At 37.5% G+C, this 18357-nt stretch overlaps 7 protein-coding genes across 8 annotated transcripts in view; 5 read left to right on the forward strand and 2 right to left on the reverse strand.

Moving 5' to 3' along the window:
* The window catches only part of LOC104756949 (phosphoenolpyruvate carboxylase 4-like), a 6313-nt gene extending 5994 nt beyond the window's left edge, over nucleotides 1-319 (reverse strand). For both annotated transcript variants that reach the window (XM_010479617.1, XM_010479616.1), the window contains exon 1: nucleotides 65-319. In XM_010479617.1, the coding sequence (XP_010477919.1) occupies nucleotides 65-220 (156 nt within the window). In that variant the 5' untranslated portion in view covers nucleotides 221-319. The remainder of the gene's footprint in view (nucleotides 1-64) is intronic.
* Nucleotides 3145-6656, forward strand: LOC104756948 (protein decapping 5). Its single transcript, XM_010479614.2, has 8 exons — nucleotides 3145-3541; nucleotides 3900-4000; nucleotides 4099-4173; nucleotides 4264-5229; nucleotides 5533-5604; nucleotides 5735-5908; nucleotides 5994-6104; nucleotides 6236-6656. Exons 1-8 carry the CDS (start codon nucleotides 3391-3393, stop codon nucleotides 6422-6424), a joined length of 1839 nt encoding a protein of 612 aa, XP_010477916.1. The 5' UTR covers nucleotides 3145-3390; the 3' UTR covers nucleotides 6425-6656.
* Nucleotides 6739-8517, forward strand: LOC104756947 (probable transmembrane ascorbate ferrireductase 4). Its single transcript, XM_010479613.2, has 4 exons — nucleotides 6739-7088; nucleotides 7168-7219; nucleotides 7322-7518; nucleotides 8062-8517. Exons 1-4 carry the CDS (start codon nucleotides 6966-6968, stop codon nucleotides 8398-8400), a joined length of 711 nt encoding a protein of 236 aa, XP_010477915.1. The 5' UTR covers nucleotides 6739-6965; the 3' UTR covers nucleotides 8401-8517.
* Nucleotides 8346-10736, reverse strand: LOC104756946 (uncharacterized protein At1g26090, chloroplastic-like). The gene is made up of 7 exons (XM_010479612.2): nucleotides 10407-10736; nucleotides 10007-10150; nucleotides 9834-9908; nucleotides 9536-9729; nucleotides 9270-9441; nucleotides 8780-9190; nucleotides 8346-8629 (listed from the first exon to the last, which is right to left on the reverse strand). The coding sequence occupies exons 1-7, from the start codon at nucleotides 10614-10616 to the stop codon at nucleotides 8498-8500; spliced, it is 1338 nt and encodes a 445-aa protein (XP_010477914.1). The 5' UTR covers nucleotides 10617-10736; the 3' UTR covers nucleotides 8346-8497.
* Nucleotides 10950-13381, forward strand: LOC109124395 (coiled-coil domain-containing protein 130-like). Its single transcript, XM_010479611.1, has 6 exons — nucleotides 10950-11095; nucleotides 11572-11714; nucleotides 12099-12207; nucleotides 12356-12515; nucleotides 12638-12801; nucleotides 12877-13381. Exons 1-6 carry the CDS (start codon nucleotides 11093-11095, stop codon nucleotides 13237-13239), a joined length of 942 nt encoding a protein of 313 aa, XP_010477913.1. The 5' UTR covers nucleotides 10950-11092; the 3' UTR covers nucleotides 13240-13381.
* LOC104759435 lies at nucleotides 13714-15225 on the forward strand. The gene is made up of 3 exons (XM_010482361.1): nucleotides 13714-13945; nucleotides 14170-14795; nucleotides 14899-15225. The coding sequence occupies exons 1-3, from the start codon at nucleotides 13714-13716 to the stop codon at nucleotides 15175-15177; spliced, it is 1137 nt and encodes a 378-aa protein (XP_010480663.1). The 3' UTR covers nucleotides 15178-15225.
* LOC104756943 (NAC domain-containing protein 8) overlaps nucleotides 17977-18357 on the forward strand; it is a 3650-nt gene continuing 3269 nt past the window's right edge. The window contains exon 1 of the mRNA XM_010479610.2: nucleotides 17977-18257. Within this exon, the coding sequence (XP_010477912.1) occupies nucleotides 18250-18257 (8 nt within the window). The 5' untranslated portion in view covers nucleotides 17977-18249. The remainder of the gene's footprint in view (nucleotides 18258-18357) is intronic.

Below are 18357 nucleotides of genomic sequence, written 5' to 3' on the forward strand. Positions count from 1 at the left end.
AAAAAAAAAAAAAAATCACAACGGAGGTTCGAAAACAGAGAGAGAGAAGTCAAAAAAAGGAAACCTGAGCGAGAATACGAGTCCGTTCGATTTTCTCCATGAAATCGGAGCCGACTTCTCTGAGCAAGACGTCGTTGAAGAGACTACCGAGCAACTTACAGTCATCCTCGAAGCTCTGAAACGAAATCTCCTCCGCGATATCGTCCGTCGTATCCGTCATCGTTGTTAGATTCCCCCTGAGAAACCTACCTTTGACCGTCGTTGACTAGACCTGTGTGGGAGAGAGTGTGAAGAAGAGAGAGAGATCTTTTTTTGGTGTGAAGAAAATGCCGTACAAAGCGAGTGATATATATCTGGTCTGTTGTAGGTAGGACCTACGTACAATTTTCCAAAGCTATCAGATATTGACACGCGTCGTTTCGCAACTGTGAATAATATGGCGGTGTCAATGTGTGTGATTCCCAATTTTGGACTGTTTTGACTTTTTTTTTTTTTTTTTTTTTTTTTNCCAAATTAAGTTGAAGTGTATGAGAAAGTTTATATTTTAACTGAAAACCAAAAGAAAAACTCGTTACAGATCTTTACAATGAAATGAAGATAGAAACGTTACAAATCATGGGAACTCATATCTCATTTATGAGTTATTGAGGATTTTTATAAAAATTTGACGGATTTTGAAGATTGTAAAAAGTTTAAGGTGGGTAATACTATATACATGACATCCATTATGTTAAGCTTTAGCTCAATTATTAAAAGGTTGTAATCATGTCTCATAGATGATTGGTTCTTTTGTTCCCTCTTATAATGATGGTATAGAGCGCGGCCAAATATACTAGTTTTGTGGATAAACTATAGACTCTAAATTATTATTCCCAACTTGAATTGTGATTTTTAAAGATGCTATACGTCATTTTCGTTACAGACCATCTATATGTATATGAACAAAAACCACACTGTCCTAGTCTCCCTTGAACACGAATAATTGAATATAAGTCCAAATCCTATTGGGAAATTTGACATAATTATAAGTTTGAAAATGGAACGTAAAGTATAACTATTAATGTTAAAAATTAAATAAAATAAGTGTGGATATTGATTGTTGGTGTCGCGTATATATATATTGCACAATTCGACTCATTTCATTATTAAGATTGTCATCTGGTGAGAAGGTCCAGAAAGGTCAAGATTCACGTATTTAGCTTGTGAATGGTCAAATGATCAACATAAATTCTTGAGATTTAATTCTCGAATTAAGGACCATTAATGACACATTAAGGATGAAGTTATGATATTAATTGGAGATGTAGGTTATAATACAATTCTTGGACCTTGGCAAATAATTAAAAACCTAGAAAAACTTTTCATTCATCACTATTTTTACTGTATTCGTTCAAAATTATAAATATACAAACACTTTTACACATCTTTAGTCCAATTTGATTACATGTCATCTATAACCCAATTAGACTTGAAGTTAGGCATGTCTCTTGGTTGTCCATCCTTCTTTACCTTGACTTTGGATTTAACAGTTGACATTGTAAGTTGAAACCGAAGTTGAAACCGAGGATGAACACAAGTGAAAGTGTGAATGCAAGTTAGGTTGGAAAAAAAAAGATTACCACTGATAGTGAAAAATATGAAGTTAAGAAGTATGTTTCTAAGCTAGCAGATAATCTTGTTTGAACTAATCGAAAGTGTTTATGTAATTTACCGCATTATTATTTCTTGCCCGACTTTGTTATCTATCTTTACAACTATTGCTGGTGCGTTTTTGCAAGTTTTGTAACGAGAACATTTTTCACTCTTCGTTCATGATGTGATTGTCTTCCTTTTCTATGTATACTTATGTGGATTTTCATTTGATGGTGATACTCTTCTATGCATACTTCCTTTACTATGTATATTCAATTAATCATATTATTTTGGTCTTTTTGGCAATCTTTTGGGATTGGTGGTATGACAAGAAGTTCCATTTGTGGAAAACGGAATGGTAACAACTCCTATGGTATGCTAGAAACCCACTTTTGTGAATTTATTACCATTATGACAACATAGTGGTAATCTTTTTATCCAAACTCGCATTCACACTTGACTTTGGCTCATTTTAGGCTTTTACAAGTAAACCGAGATTTTATTCATACCAAAAAGGACTTCACCGAAGTTTGGCATTTGATTGCGGGTTCGAGAGATGATCTCTCAGAGATCCATTAATTGGTGAGCCCAAATTGCGGGTTAAAAATGTAAATATAATCAAGAGAAATGACCTACTGGTTTAAAGAGACTTCCACAGTTCAACCCACATTTGAGAACAAGTTTCCACCTCTCTTCTGCTTATTAAATATCTTTATATCATCACCAAATGCTTTCTCTCTTCATATATGAGCCTATTTCTTACTACTTTTAAATAATATCCATCAATAAAACCATCAGCCAAAGCATTTGCTTCAGCTAACTTAGACTCACAAAGTCACAAATACATTTCTTAGAGCAAGTCACAGTCGCACTTTTATCATCCAAATGTTCTGGTTCCAAATACTATTAAAGTTTGAAGCCATTTCAATCTAAAACTAGAAACAATAAGTTTTTACTAGAGACCCTACCAAATCAAGTAACATAAGAAACATAAGAGGACCCGTATCAGGAAACACACTGAGATGTGCCCGTATTGTTTGTCATGTGGAAGCTAACTTCATTCGCGGAAAATCCAAAACAGGAGAAAACAAATTATTATGTAACAACAAAAGAAGCATAAAAAGTGTTCAACAGATGCTTCATAAAGAAACAGCCACAAAAATGGCATCATACCTCAAAAGCCCATAGATTGCTAAATCCAAAGAGTCTCCTCTTTTCCTATTTATGTGTCTTCATGGTTTCGTGAGGTCACGAGTGCAAATGTTTCAAAGGCACAGGGTTAATTATGTAAACAGAGTCGCGAACACGAGCCGAGCAATTGGAGTGGCTCGTGGCTCGCTCGTGGTTTTGTTTGCCTAAAACACACCATCGAGGGCCAATTACGAAAGAGGTCCTGCACGTGTACACGTGTCGTAGTACGATTAGTGGTTAAATAAAAGTCAATGGAGCTATACCAGGCTAATATGGTCAGATAGGTTTATTTTTAATATTTTTTTCTCCGAATTGGGCTTTTTACGGGAATGGATAATAAAAAAGAGAGATGCTCGATCTCCCCAAATTAGAGTAAACCCTAATCGTTTCTTCTGTAGCTTTCTCTCTCTCTCTCTGTTGAAGAAGAAGAATAAGAAGAAGAAGGGGATCAAGGAACCTTGAGTGTGTGTGTTAGCCGTCTCTTGACTTGTAGTTTTTTTTCTTTATTTCTCGTGAATCTCTCTCTTTGTCTGTGATTTCTTCGACAAAGAGAGACATAGATCGGATATGGCGGCTGAGAATACGGGTGCGAAATCGAGCCCCGGTGCGGATTCTTACGTTGGGAGCTTGATTAGTTTGACGTCTAAGAGCGAGATCAGATACGAAGGGATCCTTTACAATATTAATACAGATGAATCTAGTATCGGACTTCAAAACGGTACGATTTCGTTTTCCACTTCCGTTTTTGAATAATCTAATTAGATGCGTAGTCTGATTCCGGTGGTGTATCGCCCTGTGTTCTCTTTATAATTTGGTAGAAACTCAATTGTTTGGTTAGTCTTGTGAATTTTTGCTCCAATCTTGAACTGTTTTAGCTCGATTTGTAAGAGATGTTGTTCTTGTGCTTGGAATTCATGTAAATGAAGTGTTCATGTCTATAATCCAAGCTATTGAATTGTAATTGTGATGCCTTGAAACTATTGGTTGAGCTAGAAAGATTAGTCTTAAGTGGTCGATGGGGTAGTTTTTGGTGAGATTGATTTGTTCTGATCCCTGAAATTTTCTCCTGTGTGTAGTTCGATCATTTGGAACTGAAGGAAGGAAAAAAGATGGTCCGCAAGTTCCTCCAAGTGAAAAAGTTTATGAGTACATATTGTTCCGTGGAACTGATATCAAGGTATCCCGGGCAGGATTATGCTAATGCTTTCATGCAATTAGTTTATTAGTGGCGTCAGCCTCCACACTTTGGACTCTAATTGTTCTTGTTGTTGGCAGGATTTGCAAGTCAAAGCTTCTCCACCAGTTCAGCCTCCTCCACCTACTATAAATAATGACCCTGCTATAATTCAGGTGAATGTTAGAAATGTTGTAGGATATTATTTTCTGTGATTTTACAGTCAATTGATTCGTCCTCATTCTCCACTCTCTATTGTTTTGCAGTCTCACTTCCCTGGCCCGATTCCAACATCTGGTAGCTTGCCTTCTACCGCGAGTGGGTCACTGCCTGACATTAGTTCTCATAATGGACAACCTGGACAACCTGGACAACACGGGATGGGATTTCAAAACTCAATGCCTTTGTATCAGCCTAGTGGAAATCTTCCTTCATGGGGAGCATCGCCACAACCGCCAATGTATTGGCAAGGATTCTACACCCCACCTCCCAGTGGCCTTCCCCAATTGCATCAACAGTCTCTGATTCGACCCCCTCATGGGCTGCCAATGCCCAATTCTCTGCAGCAACCCCTGCAATATCCTAACTTTAATACCCCTCCACCTACTGGTCCATCAAATATGCAGGGTTCGAGCTTGCCAGAACCACCCTCGTCATTATTTCCTTTTAGTACTAGTTCTCAAATTCTAGCACCTAGTTCATTGCCTTTCCCTGCTCTACCACCTGTGACGCTGTCGTCAAGCCTGCAATCTACACTGCAATCAGCACCATCTCCTTCACTATCTTCAGAGATGGCACCTCCGTTACTCTCGAACAAAGCTCCTATTACTGCGCCTCCTACCCTACCGCAGGATACTAATGTGCTTCCCTATTCTCTATCAACCACTAGAGCCACAGAAGCAAGTCCTGGCCTTTCACTGCCGAACAAGCCTAGTGTAGTTACTGGTCCAATTTCTCAGCCGCAGGCAACACCATTAACATCTGCTCCTGCTGCTGGAGTTTCTAGTTCCATTAGCCAAGATAAGCCAAAACCTTTGTTGGTTACTCCTGGCCAACTGCTGCAGTCTGGATCCTCTGCAGTCTCTTTGTCCCCACCCTCTACAAATGTAGATAAAGATGTTGAGGTGGTCCAAGTATCATCATCAGCTGGGTTGGAACAATCTGTTCCAGTTACATCCGAAGCCCAACCTCCAATACTGCCATTGCCTTCCTCTGCGAGGCCAACTCAGAAGGTTTTATATTTACATATATTGCCAAATTTTTAATAGATATATCATGATATGATCTTACATTCGCTAATGTCTGAGATAGCTGGAATAACGTGTTACTGTTATAGCTGGAATAACGTGTAACTGTTATCTAATTGAAACTGTAGTAATGCTCATTTTATTTTTCCATACTATGTCTCTTTGCCTTTGTCAAAGAAGCATGAAAATCTCTAGGTTCTTTCCTTGGTGTAGTAGATTTTACCGTCAACCTATAAAGTCTTCTTGGTGATAACAGTTTTAACTGATTTGCTATTTCTTTTTTCTCAGCCAAACGGGCATTCTTTCCCAACTCATAATGGTTACAGGGGACGTGGAAGAGGAAGAGGAAGAGGAGCAGGGGTAATATTCTTCTCACTGATTTGTATAATGTGACGAGGCTTTTGTTTGTTTCTACCGAAGGAAAGATCCACTAGTTAAAAATATAATATGAACTATAGCCATGTATGCTAATAATTTTCCTTGTTGGCAGAGATCACACCAGGTAATGAAGTTCACTGAAGATTTTGATTTCACCGCGATGAATGAAAAGTTCAACAAGGATGAAGTATGGGGTCATCTTGGGAAGAGTTCTACCCTTGATGGTGATGAAGACGATGATTCCCCGATTGTAGATGAGGCTGAGCTGCCTAAGATCGAGGTCAAAGTAAGTGAAGTAGACTTATAAGCCAATCAAGTAAAGCCATTATGTTCCCTTTCTCTGGTCTCATACACATTGTTAATTGATGTAGCCTGTTTACAACAAAGACGACTTTTTCGATAGCCTCTCATCAAACAACATTGACCGAGAGTCCCAAAATGCAAGGCCTAGGTTCTCAGAGCAAAGAAAACTAGATACTGAGGTACGATCTATATATTTCCACAGTCGAATAGCATACTGGAAATAGTCCCCTCTCGTTTCTGGTGATACTTAATTTTCCAGTATCTTGAGAGAAACTGATTGACTAACAAACGGTGTTGGTAATGATTCCAGACATTTGGTGAGTTCTCGAGATTCAGAGGAGGTCGAGGAGGGCGTGGTGGTTATGGTCGAAACGGTTATTCACGGGGTGGTTATGGTGGCCGTGGTTATGGCGGTTATGGTGGCCGTGGTGGTGGCGGCGGTGGCTATGGATATGGTGGGCGTGGCCAGGGGAGAGGCGTATCAAATCGTACTTCCTAAAAAGCTCTGCTATAAAGGGTTCTAAAGACTCAAGAAACCCAGTGGGAGCTCGTGCTTTCGGTATGTGTGGCAATAAAACAAAAAAAACCATGAGTCTTGTGTAATGTTTCTGTTAAACCCCCTTGTGTGGTTTTCGAGTGTATCAATTTGATTTCGGATCTTTGTTTTAAGACTTGGTAATAGCGTCTTTCTTCTTATATTCGATCAATGTTATTTTGCACTTTTGTAGACTTCCCGTTTGGTGCTATGAAATGTTTATTTTTATCTCAATAGCTTCTTGATTATTGTATAAGTGTTTAAGCATGGTGGGTTACCCTGGACTTAAAAAGTCAACATTTTGACTATGAGCACAGTACCAGCAGCCTTAAATGTTAAATCACATGGGCCGTATAAAGAGAGAGAGGTCTTTATACGGAACGGAACCATAAATGTCTTTTTTGGTTTCATAAAACATCTTCTTGTCGGCAACTCTCGGAGTCTGAGAGACTGTACTCTACTGTGTACGACTACTACTACTCAACTTTGAAGAGACATAATTAGAATGGGAAGTGTGGGTTCTTCAAGACTATCACTGGTCTTGTTTGCGAGACTCTCCGGTTTAGTAATTGCAGTTTCGGTTCTGTACTGGGCTCTCTTCCTCCCTGGTCAAGACTTCGGCTACTCTGTAATCATATCACACTCCTTGCTCTCTTTGATTTCAATAGGATCTCAAAATATCTAATCAAGAGTTTATAATTATGTAGACTCTCCATCCTCTGCTGATGGTGATTGGCTTCATTCTTGTAAGTGGAGAAGGTAGTGATGATCATCCCTCTTTATGCTCTTTTGATGAAGATTTCCTCCTCTTTTCTTTCTTGAATATGTTAATCAAGAATCTGGGGGTTTTGTGATCTGCAGCGATTCTAATACACAAATGGTTACCTGGTTCAAGGAAAACGAAGAAAGCAGTACATCTATGGCTACAAGGAGTGGCATTGGCCTCTGCTGTGTTTGGGATTTGGACAAAGTTCCATTACCAACGTGGAGTATTTGCCAATTTCTACAGTCTCCATTCTTGGATGGGCTTACTCTCTGTTTCTCTCTTCGCTGCCCAGGTTCGTCTTTTTCTATTTCCACCTACCAATATTATATTTTCATTTTATTCTATAGATATAATACTATTAAGCATCTGACATGAATTTTTTAATGCATCATCGAAAAAGAAGTAGATGCTTTCCAAGTCTTTTAAAACGTATATAGTATGTTTTAAAAGTGCGGATTACACGTTGCTGTCATTATAATTTCTTTCTCTTCTTTTGAAATGTTTGCCATCAATAATGCAAAGAATGGACAAAGGAAGAATTATATAGCCACTTGGGATTAGTTTCTGATTTGTTACGGAAGCTAAAGCTGACAAGATTCCCCTAAAAGACTATTAAAGAACCAGTCATGACTGTTACTTCAACCTATGCTCTTATTAATTATGTCCTACATAGTTTATTGCTGAAGTTCCGGTGTTTATTAATTGTAATTTACAGTTTCTTAAGAAAATGTGAAACTGAGGCGTCAAGTTATCAGCATTTACGAAAAGGCCTTGTTAACTCTAGAGTTAGTGAGACCAGTTTTGAAGATTTAATAATAATGACGTTGTGTTGCAGTGGGTGACTGGGTTCATGAGCTTCTGGCATAGAGGAGAAGTACGAACAACAAGAACCACGTTTCTTCCATGGCACGTCTTCTTTGGACTCTATACATACGGTCTAGCCATTGCCACCGCAGAGACCGGACTGCTTGAGAAACTGACGTTCCTTCAGACTAAGAGGAACGTCCCCAGACGCGGTTCTGAATCAATGACTGTCAACGGTCTAGGACTTGGCTTGGCTCTACTCAGTTGCATTGTTGTAACTGCTGCTGTTTTGCCAAAGTATCAGAGCCATTCTGGTAATGAGAAACTTGTTTATTCATCTCAAGATCGTCCCAAATGTTTGTCTTCTTGAGTTTTCTTTCTTTCATTACTTTGTTTGTATTGGATCTGGGGATAAACTACACATCTTTGGTGTACAAAAAAGAACAAATTAGTTCTTCTAAAATGTATTACCGCATTGTGATGATCAGACTTCTGTCCAAAAACTTGGCTCCTCCAACCTTTCCTTGAATCTGAGACGGTAAATTAATCACCCGTCTTTGGTCCCCGGCTTCTATTAAGAGCTCAGAACCTCCTCTGTACTGCAAATTCAGCAAGAAAACCAAAAACCATTCTCAGTTCTTATTTCCATATGTGAACAGAAGAATTCTGCAGGCAATCACATTATGCCAGTACAGAGATAGCTTTACAAATGTAGGTGAGAGTCTGAGGGAGATGAGAAAGCTTTTTACCTGGTACAGTTTGATTTCAGATTTGTCAAACCCCGGCATGAAAAGAGTCACCAGTTTCTTTGCTGCATCAAACGTTACCGTTGTTGTCAAGCTGCTTCCATTCCTTACTGTTTCAGAAAGAAGTTCCCGGATACTCGCATTCGCTTGGTCCAGCAGTATTTTGTCCCAATCCAGACCATTTATAGTAAATGGAACCGATGCAGAAGCAAAGGGTAGAGGCAAAAAATCTTCTTTTGGTGTTTTGCTTGTCAGATGAGAAGAAGAAATAGCAAACGCACCAGAAGCATGAGATCCTGCTTGTACTGTACAACCCCAATACCGTAATGCAGCTTTAACAGACATAGGATTGTTTGGGTCCATTACAAGGAAACTCCTGAATCTCTCTGGATCTCTCCAAGCAGAAGCGCCAGTCTACATTTTGCAAAATTCCATATGTGATTTAGGAACAAAAATTAGTTTGAAGACACTGAGTTATGGGATAACAGATCACCTCCAAGAAACGTTCCAAAGTATCCCACATGGCAGGAGTTGTCATACCATCGAAAGGGGACTTATTGCCGCTTACGTTCATTGATTCATCAACAAATCTCATAATGGAAGGACTTGTTAGCCTCCCCAAATCTGTCTTCTCAGCCAAACTTCTCAGATATTTCACATACAATCTGCAAAAAAGCAAACTTCCTTAAGGGCTACAAGAATACAAGAAGGGAAAGAAGCAGAAGCCAAAAAAAAAAAAAAGCAAAACATAAAAGAGACCTTGTTTTGCTGCTTAGACCAATCATCCGAAGAGTTTCCTCAGTGCTAATGCCATCGTAAATCACAACGTCAAAATTCTTCCCCTTGTGGTTCTTTCGGGTTGCTTGCCTAAAGAAACCAACAAGCCTCTCGAGTTCAAGCATAGAAAAGATTGAATCCATCCCTGGAAGCACACCTAGCTCTTCACCAACCACCTACTACACATCAATAGCCAAAGAAAAACAAATTAAGACTCAAAATCCCAAATATATTTTTCTCTCGAAACTCGCAGATACGAAGTAGTGTGTCACATACCTACCCCTTCAAGAACCCCTTGGGTCATATTAAGTCGAGCGTCTGCTTGCTTCAGCTGTTTAAGAGGTTCTAGAAGCATCTGCAGTGTTTCAAAGAATCGTCGTTAAGTAATATCAAACCCTGAAACAGACATAAAGCATACGAAGAAGATGGAAACAAGAACAAAAAGGAACGCACTTTTGTGGTTTCAAGCCTAATGACAGAGAGATTGTCGTTGATCAAAGTAGGAGTATTCCCAATCTTGGTTCCAAGGAGGAAATCAGCAGAAGGGTCTTGATTTTGTACCACTAAACATGTACTCAATCCAGCCAATGCGTAATGCTATTAGCAAAACCATTCCCCCTCAAAAAAAATTAGTTAGCAAACAAAACAACAACACATAATTCAAAATTCTAAAGACAGCAAAAACATCAAAAAAATCTAAGCAGAGTGATCAGATCAATACAACAACACTCAATTCTAAACATTATAGGATACAGAATTCAATGCCGAGTAAATTTCAGTACTTTCGTCAAGATTGATGAAATGCAATGAGAAAGAAATCATAAAAATGCCTTCTTTTATCATATATAAATACCTGAGCGGCGAAAATAGCGGCGGTGGTCTTGCCGGAGCCGCCTTTTCCGAGAAAGGTGACGAATTTGGTATCGTTATCATCTCTCGAAGATGTTGCTGCCACCACATAAGCTGATCGACGCTTCTTGGAGGATGAAACTGGTGATTCCGTCCGCATAAAATTCAGAGTAAGGCTTGAGCATGTAAGAGAAGAAGCTACCAAAGACACCATTTTTTTGTTTTTGTTTTTGGTAAATTCAAAAAGATCAGATTTTCGCCGGAGAGCTCAACGAACTAGAGCCGCTTGTAATAAAAGGCGTTACAATATCGGAACTGACACATCGACACACACAATTCACGTTTGCGTTCTACTCATCCGATTAATTTTAAACGCCCTTCGCGTTTTCAAACTGCTTTTATTTCACGTCTAAATATATTAACAATTTGTTGTTATTTTTAAAAAATATTACCGACATTGACCATAAGAAAAAAAAGAATTAGCTTACGTGTTATTTATAAATCCGCGAACGCGTTGGAAAATATATATATCAACACGGCAACGTTTTGCTGAGGTAGAAAGAAGATTCGTTACCTGTGAATTTACCAAGTCTGTTCAGTTTTCACCAAAGAAGATTTTGTTTGCGATTGAACATCACAGAGGAGGAGGAGATTACGAAGATCGATTTGATCAATCTCGATTGAAACAAGATGGTACGTCTTATATCGTTTGCTCAATTCATCGTTAATTTGGTCTATAAGTCAATTGGGGGATATGCTATATTTTGATCTTCTGCTTCTCGATGGTTGTAAAATTGGGGATAAACTGTGTTTGCTCGTTTTAATGGATCCCCGTAGCTCTAAGTGCTTAAGATTGATTATGTCTGCGATTAGTATGAGTCTCTTTTGGGAATTTTAGGGTATTCGCATTCATCGGTGCTAGGATTTGGTTTCTAGGTTTTTGTTCACAAGGGTTTGTTATGAGTAATTTTTATCTTTTTTTCCAATTGATTAGGATATGGTTCGTCGGTAATTTGCAAATTTTTCTGTATGATTTGTCTAATCGAATCAATTGTTTGCGTTCTGTAATCTGTATTATATATACTTTTCTCCTATCTGGTTTGGTGTTTTTTCATTGTTTTCAGTTTCATGTGTTAATTCTTTTCAATTTGTTTCCCGTGTGTTTGCAGTCGACTCTATCAGCTGCCAGGGCGGATAACTTTTACTATCCCCCGGAATGGACTCCAGATCAAGGTTCCTTGAACAAGTTTCAAGGACAGCATCCTCTCAGAGAGAGAGCAAAGAAGATAGGCGAAGGGATTTTGGTCATTAGGTAAATTTATATATAATCAAATACTATTTTTATTAGCTCATCATTGCAGTGACTGCCTTAGTTCCCAAGTTGTAACATTGGAAGAAAAGATGCTACTTACTTTTTGGCTGAATTCAAACTAGTTGTTCAATTGGTTGCTTCTGTGATCCATGAAGATGAGGCTAAACCAAAGTTTAACATCAAACTATTATGATGTTTATAAGTAGGAAAAAGTGTGTATTAGGCTTGAGTTGTTGTCAGTGAATTGGCATGGCTCGATGTTAAAGTCTTTGCCTTGTGTAATTTCACTTGATTATTGATCAGAAGCTTTGTTTTTGTTGAATTGGCAGCAGGGTACTCTCACTTTGGTTAAATTTTTCATACGTGCTTTTATTTTGTGTTCAGGTTCGAGATGCCTTATAATATATGGTGTGGTGGCTGCAATTCTATGATTGGCAAGGGTGTTAGATTTAATGCAGAAAAGAAGCAAGTTGGGAACTATTATTCTACAAAGGTATGATTGAGAGTCCTTCTTTTATTGATGATCACTTACTTTTGTCCCAAAAAATATTTGATTGCTCAAATACATGTACGTTGCATTGTATATTCTCTTTTCGCTTGCTATGAAACTATGGCTGAGGTTTATATCTTATCATGGTTAGATATGGAGCTTTGCAATGAAATCACCATGCTGCAAACATGAGATAGTCATTCAGACTGATCCTCAGAATTGCGAGTATGTAATCACTAGTGGTGCCCAGAAGAAGGTCGAGGAGTATGATGTAGAAGATGCAGAAATCATGGAGCTCACTGCTGAGGAAGGTTGGTTTCCATCTTTCTACTACAAGTTTGCATTTAGAAGCTCTATAGGCCTCTAAATAGCTTATCCTTGTTATTTGTTCTGTCTAACTATTCTTGACATGCTTTTGGATAAACTTGTGCAGAGAAGGGAAAGCTTGCAGACCCGTTTTATCGTCTAGAGCACCAAGAAGTAGATTTGCAGAAGAAGAAAGCAGCAGAACCGCTTTTGGTCCGTCTCCAGCGAGTCTCTGATGCAAGACATGCTGATGATTACTCTATAAACAGAGCTCTACGTGCACAACTTAGGGTTAGTTCCAATTTGCAAGTTTCGCTCTGCTTGCAATATCGATTCCTCTGTTCTAACTTTGTTCTCATTTGCCAGGGACACAGAAAACGTGTAGCAGAAGAAGAGGCTGCCTCAAGGAAGATAGGTTTGGGGATACGACTTCTTCCAAAGAGTGAAGAAGATATTAAAGCTGCATCAAACGTGAAATTCAAAACCAAGTTTGACAAGAACCGAAAGGACAAACGAGCACTAATCCATGCATCTTCCATTTTTCCCGAGTCATCTTACTCGATGTCATCATCGAGCAAGAAAAGAATGGAGTTAGAAGCAAAGAGAAGGAAGATAAGCGCAGCATCAGCGTCGAGTCTATTGAGAGGAGGTTTCAAAGCTTCAGCATTGTCTAAAACACCATCAACAAGCAAATCTAAGGTTTCATCAGTTTCTGTAAGGAAGCTGTAGGTTTTTGTTTTAGCAACGTGTGCTTGTATCGTTGAGAAGAAAAACCAATGTAAGAAACACAAAAAAAAAGTGACAACTTATTATTATAAGATGTTTCTACGTTTGGGAAATTGAATTTGATCCCGACCTTTTTGGTGTCAAACCAATTAATCTGTTGAAATCAGAGAAAAAAATGTGGAGGAGATGATGATGAAAATAATATGTTTGGTTTTTGGATAAATTGATTATTAATGTAATTTATAATAAATTGTGTCGCATATCATCATTTTATTAACCAACCCATCCTTCTCCGCTTCTTCACGACGACGACACACGGCAGGGCTGTTTCTTCCCGGCTGAGGTACGGATCCATCGATTTCTTGTTTATTCCATGGAGTGAATTTTTGTGTGTTTACGGTAGATTTTGATAGTTTATGCATAAAACGAAGAATCTGATTTGTTTTTTAATTTCATCTATGGTTGTAGAAAAATAAAATGTCTAGTAAGGATATGCAAAACCTTCCACCACTTCCAGATATGCAAAGCTTTCCACCACTTGCAGATATGCAAAACCTTCTACCACTTCTTCCAGATATGCAAAACCTTGTAGAACTTGCAGATATGATAAGCTTTCCAGTACCTCCAGAAATGCAAAACCTGCCACCTCTAGATATGAAAGACTATCCACCACCTCCAGATATGAAAACATTCGTGGAGACGACGGCACGTTATGTAGCGGAACACGGGTCTGAGAAGGAGAAGTCTATCATTAACGCTAAACTCCATGATGAAAGCCTCAACTTCAACTTTCTGAAGAGCTCAGAAGATCCCTTACACGGATATTACAAGCAAAAGCTCGCTGAACACCTTTCTGAGAAACAAGAAGAAGATGAAGAAGAAGAAGCGTTCTTCACATTGATCCAAGAAAAACAAAAAAAAAACAAAAAAAAGAAGAAGATGTCGGAGCTAATCATCACGATGCTACTGAGAAGAAGAAAGTTGTTGTACTTGAGCCTCTTACCGAATACTATAGAGCTAATCTTGATGATGATGATTATGATGATGATGATGATGGTAAAGTTTGTCTGCCTGATCTCCTGGAAGTCAGACTTCCTAAAGGGATGAAGCGCAAGGAGTTTGAGACTATGAAGCTCACAGCGCAGTTAGCAGCTTGGTATGGTAACCGTTTTTGGCTGCCTTTGAGAAAAAGAGGAGCTGGGTTTGAGTTTACCAATCAAGATAATCGCTACTTCCCACGTTTCTTTCGGTTTGTTCTCGAGTATTCCATAGTATTTCCGCCCCCTAAAGATTTGGAAGAAAAGATGAGCAACAGTGACGCTTATGCAGCAGCCGTTCAGGATGGTTTTTTCCTTCTTCTTCAGATGACTTCTCTCCAGGCGTTTCGATGGTGGGAAGGAGGGGTGATGTCATTGGTTAATTGGCATGCTTCTCTTGAGAAAGATTTTGCTAACATGGAGCATGATGATGATGAACCTGAGCCAAAGACAAAGACACACACGTTTGATGAACCAGCCACCCTTGTTCCGAAAGACCAGTTTGATCTTGCTCAACACCCGGTGATGTTTTCATTTCTTCGGGCTCTTACTAGCTAGATACGTCTTTGTCTGAGTTGTTTGTTGTTGTTTTATCTAATAAATTATGACTTGGTACATTTTTCAGGGTTCAGCTCCAATCAAGGTTTCTGTTTCCAATGCCTTTGACATCACACTGCAGTCATTATCGCAAAATGTGGCGACTTTGAAGGAGAAAATAGCTGCGGCGATCCAAATTCCACCACACAGGAGGTTGAAGTTAACTGGAAAAGCCGGGGTGTTAGAGGACGACAACATGTCACTTGCACATTACAATGTGGAAGCAGGAGACAACCTTACTCTGTCCTTGTGTGAGAGCGAGAGAGATCGGTACGGACATGTTGTTTCAAATCTTTCTTTTAAATAATTCTTGTTAAGTTTGTGTTTGGATATTGGCAGATTGTTCTTTGTTTTTTTCGATACTCTATGTCATGTGCAATCTCTTAAAATGCGTCTTTTAAATAAGTCATATATAGTGTGATACTCATATGGTCATTTTTAGTACTGTCTCTATGTTAGTGTTGCTACGAGACATCATTCAAAGCAGGTTTAAACCAGCAACTTACGTGTCACATCCCTCTCGTTCAAGTATATAATCATTGCTCCTTCTCCTTAATCGTGTGTTTTTCTTCTTTGTGAACTCTAAATGATACTATGGTGATAGTAGCTTCTTATTTGTATTTTTGAGAAGTCTATTTTCCCCACCAAGCCACTAAGTAGACTGCTGCCGTGTTGAGTTAGCTCTGATGTTATCTCCTAATATTCCTCTGATTTATATATCTTGATTTATATTAATGGTTCGATTCATTTGACATTGGTAAAGGTTTGGGCCTAAATGCCAGTATTGACTTATTCATTGGAGAACCAAACTACGCAACTCTGTAGTGATGAGACAGATAATTCTGTTAGATCATTTCGTTCATTCTGTATGCCTTTCGATATTAGATTATGGGGTTAGCATTTCCTTAATCTCTCAGTGCACACTTGCAAAGAGTGATCTCTAATTAACCTCCAAATAAAATATTTTATACAGAGTGAAATGGGTAGTTATTATACTTTTATCTTTTAAGTGAGCAAGGTATCTATGCCGTGAGACACGAAAAAGCAAGAGCCGGTACTTACATTGGTTCGTTATTTTTAAAAAACTTTGTATTGTTTTGTACTTGATACATGACTCCACTTTTAGGATAAGTGGATTTGATTAAATTTCCTTCTAATCATTCTCTAAAGAAAATATTGGCTAGTTGAGAAACTGCAAATTCAGGCAAAAGGAAATGTTATTCTAATCATTCTATCTTTGTTGAATCTATGATACCAACGCCTCAAGATCCCTCCCCAACGCTGCAGTTTCTGGGTGAAGTGGTTTATCACAGTAAAATCATTCTAAATATGGACATTCAGAAAGGTTGGAACTACTTTGGCTATTGTTTTGATTGTTCAAACTTTTATGAGAATGTTGAGGATAAGGCGTGGATACTAGAGGGGTTAATGATTTTTATGATTTTTATGATTTTAATGGATTTGGAAATCCAATCAAAAAATCATTTGTTATTCAATAATTAATTTTTAAATATTTATCAAAATCATGTGTTATTGCTTATATGATTTATAAATAAAAATTTCATGTTATTCGGTTAATGATTTGATTTTAGATTAAAAAAAATTTACATTATGTTTTAATTGAATGGATTTAAAAGTGAAATATAGAAAGATTCAAATTCATGGATTAAACATGTTATTTCAAAATTCATGTATTTTGATTTTTATAATTTTACAATTCTATATGAATTTACAAATCATTCATCCAATAACATTTAAAACTATGATCTAGAATGAAGATGCATAATAAAATAAACAATGTATCTACCTCCAAGTGAAGCTTATAGGCTGTTATTGGATAACATTTTCCAATCCAAAACAAAACAAAAACAAAAAATGATCTCAATTGTCTAGAGTTAGCAGATACATCAATTTTGAAAAGTAAATCAGCCCGAGCAGTATCGATTGCCATATGCTCCACTTGCATCAATTGCCATAAGCTGCTGTTGGATATCTACCTTGCTTGCAAAAAGCCTCCAAGTTTTTGATTTGACTGCTATAGATTAAACTAACAACTACGAGAGACAACTAAATAAAAATATATATTAAAAATGACTAATGATTTAGAATCTACAATTGTGAATTAATTTCAAAAACCGCTGAACAAAAACAAGAATTTTCCTACTAAAAATATACCAAAAACAATGTTCACAATCACATGTAATTATGTTTAAAAATCGTCTTCAAGTGTATCCTGTCCATAGCAATAAGGGGAAAACTAACAAGTATGAGTCCAATTCTTGTGCAAAATTAGCTCTATTATATAGAGCTAATTCTAAGTATAAATTCATTCTTATATAATTTGGCTATATATGTTATATATAATTACCTTTAATGTTTCTTTGTTTTGGACTAAAATACAATTAACCCTGTTCAAAATCATAATATTAATATAATTAGGAATCCAATTCTTATATAAGTTGTATTGGTATAATATTATCAGTTTGTCGTGTTATATACACAATCGTTTACACAATAATATTTTTTAGCATGTACAAGTACTAAAAAATGGATATATTTAATCTCATGAGTTGAGAATAATGATTAGGGTTTGCATACATTCATATATGAAATAGATTTCCTAAACTAATTAGATACAAACATATAAATATTTATATATAATAATTGTATAATATTTGATAATAATTTAGAGCGCTCAAAACTCAATATGTGTGAAGGTGGATGATAAAACACTAATGGCTTTTTGTCTTCTTCAATATTTGGATTTAAAATATAATTTAATACATTCTCTGGAAAGTGAGAAAGTCCACCAAATTATGTCGCATAGTATCATAAAAGTACATTTATAAATAAATAAACATCATTAAGCCAATCCTTTATCTCTGTATGATTATAATATAAGGTAGTACGTATTACTTAATTAAATAATTAGAACCACGGAAGAGATCATCCTAACCGTTGATCTATACGACAAGCGTGTACTTGTTACGATAGAAGTCAACGCAAAGTCGTCGAATTTATGCGGACCGAGTCACACTCAATAAATGCCCTCACACTTCCAAAAAGAAAACATAAACTGGCGCCTCTCTCTCTCTCTCTCTCTCTCTCTCTCTTCTTCTCCACTTCCCAGTTATATTTCGCTCGGGACGAGATTTTATTGTCTCTCAAAATCTTTTATTAAAAAGAAAGAAAAAAAAAAAAGATTTTAACACTTTATTTCGTACTTAAGCGAAAACAGTAGTAGTATTAATCCCGGACTCGAGTTTTGAGAATATCCTTACTTTGCAATTGTATCCATTTAAGCGTCTCGAGAGCGAGAGAGACTTGTCTAGGGTTTTCCCGATTCTGCTTCTCTGATCTTTTTCTTCGTCAAGCTCCCATGGCTGGGTAAGTACTTTTCTCTTTCGATCTCGCTCTGGATTTTGGCTAGTTCATGGTTTTTTGAGTTGAGACTCAAACCCTAAGTACGATTCCCCCCCCCCCCCCC

This window comes from Camelina sativa, chromosome 17 (genome assembly GCF_000633955.1).
Source record: "Camelina sativa cultivar DH55 chromosome 17, Cs, whole genome shotgun sequence".
Taxonomy (NCBI): Eukaryota; Viridiplantae; Streptophyta; class Magnoliopsida; order Brassicales; family Brassicaceae; genus Camelina; species Camelina sativa.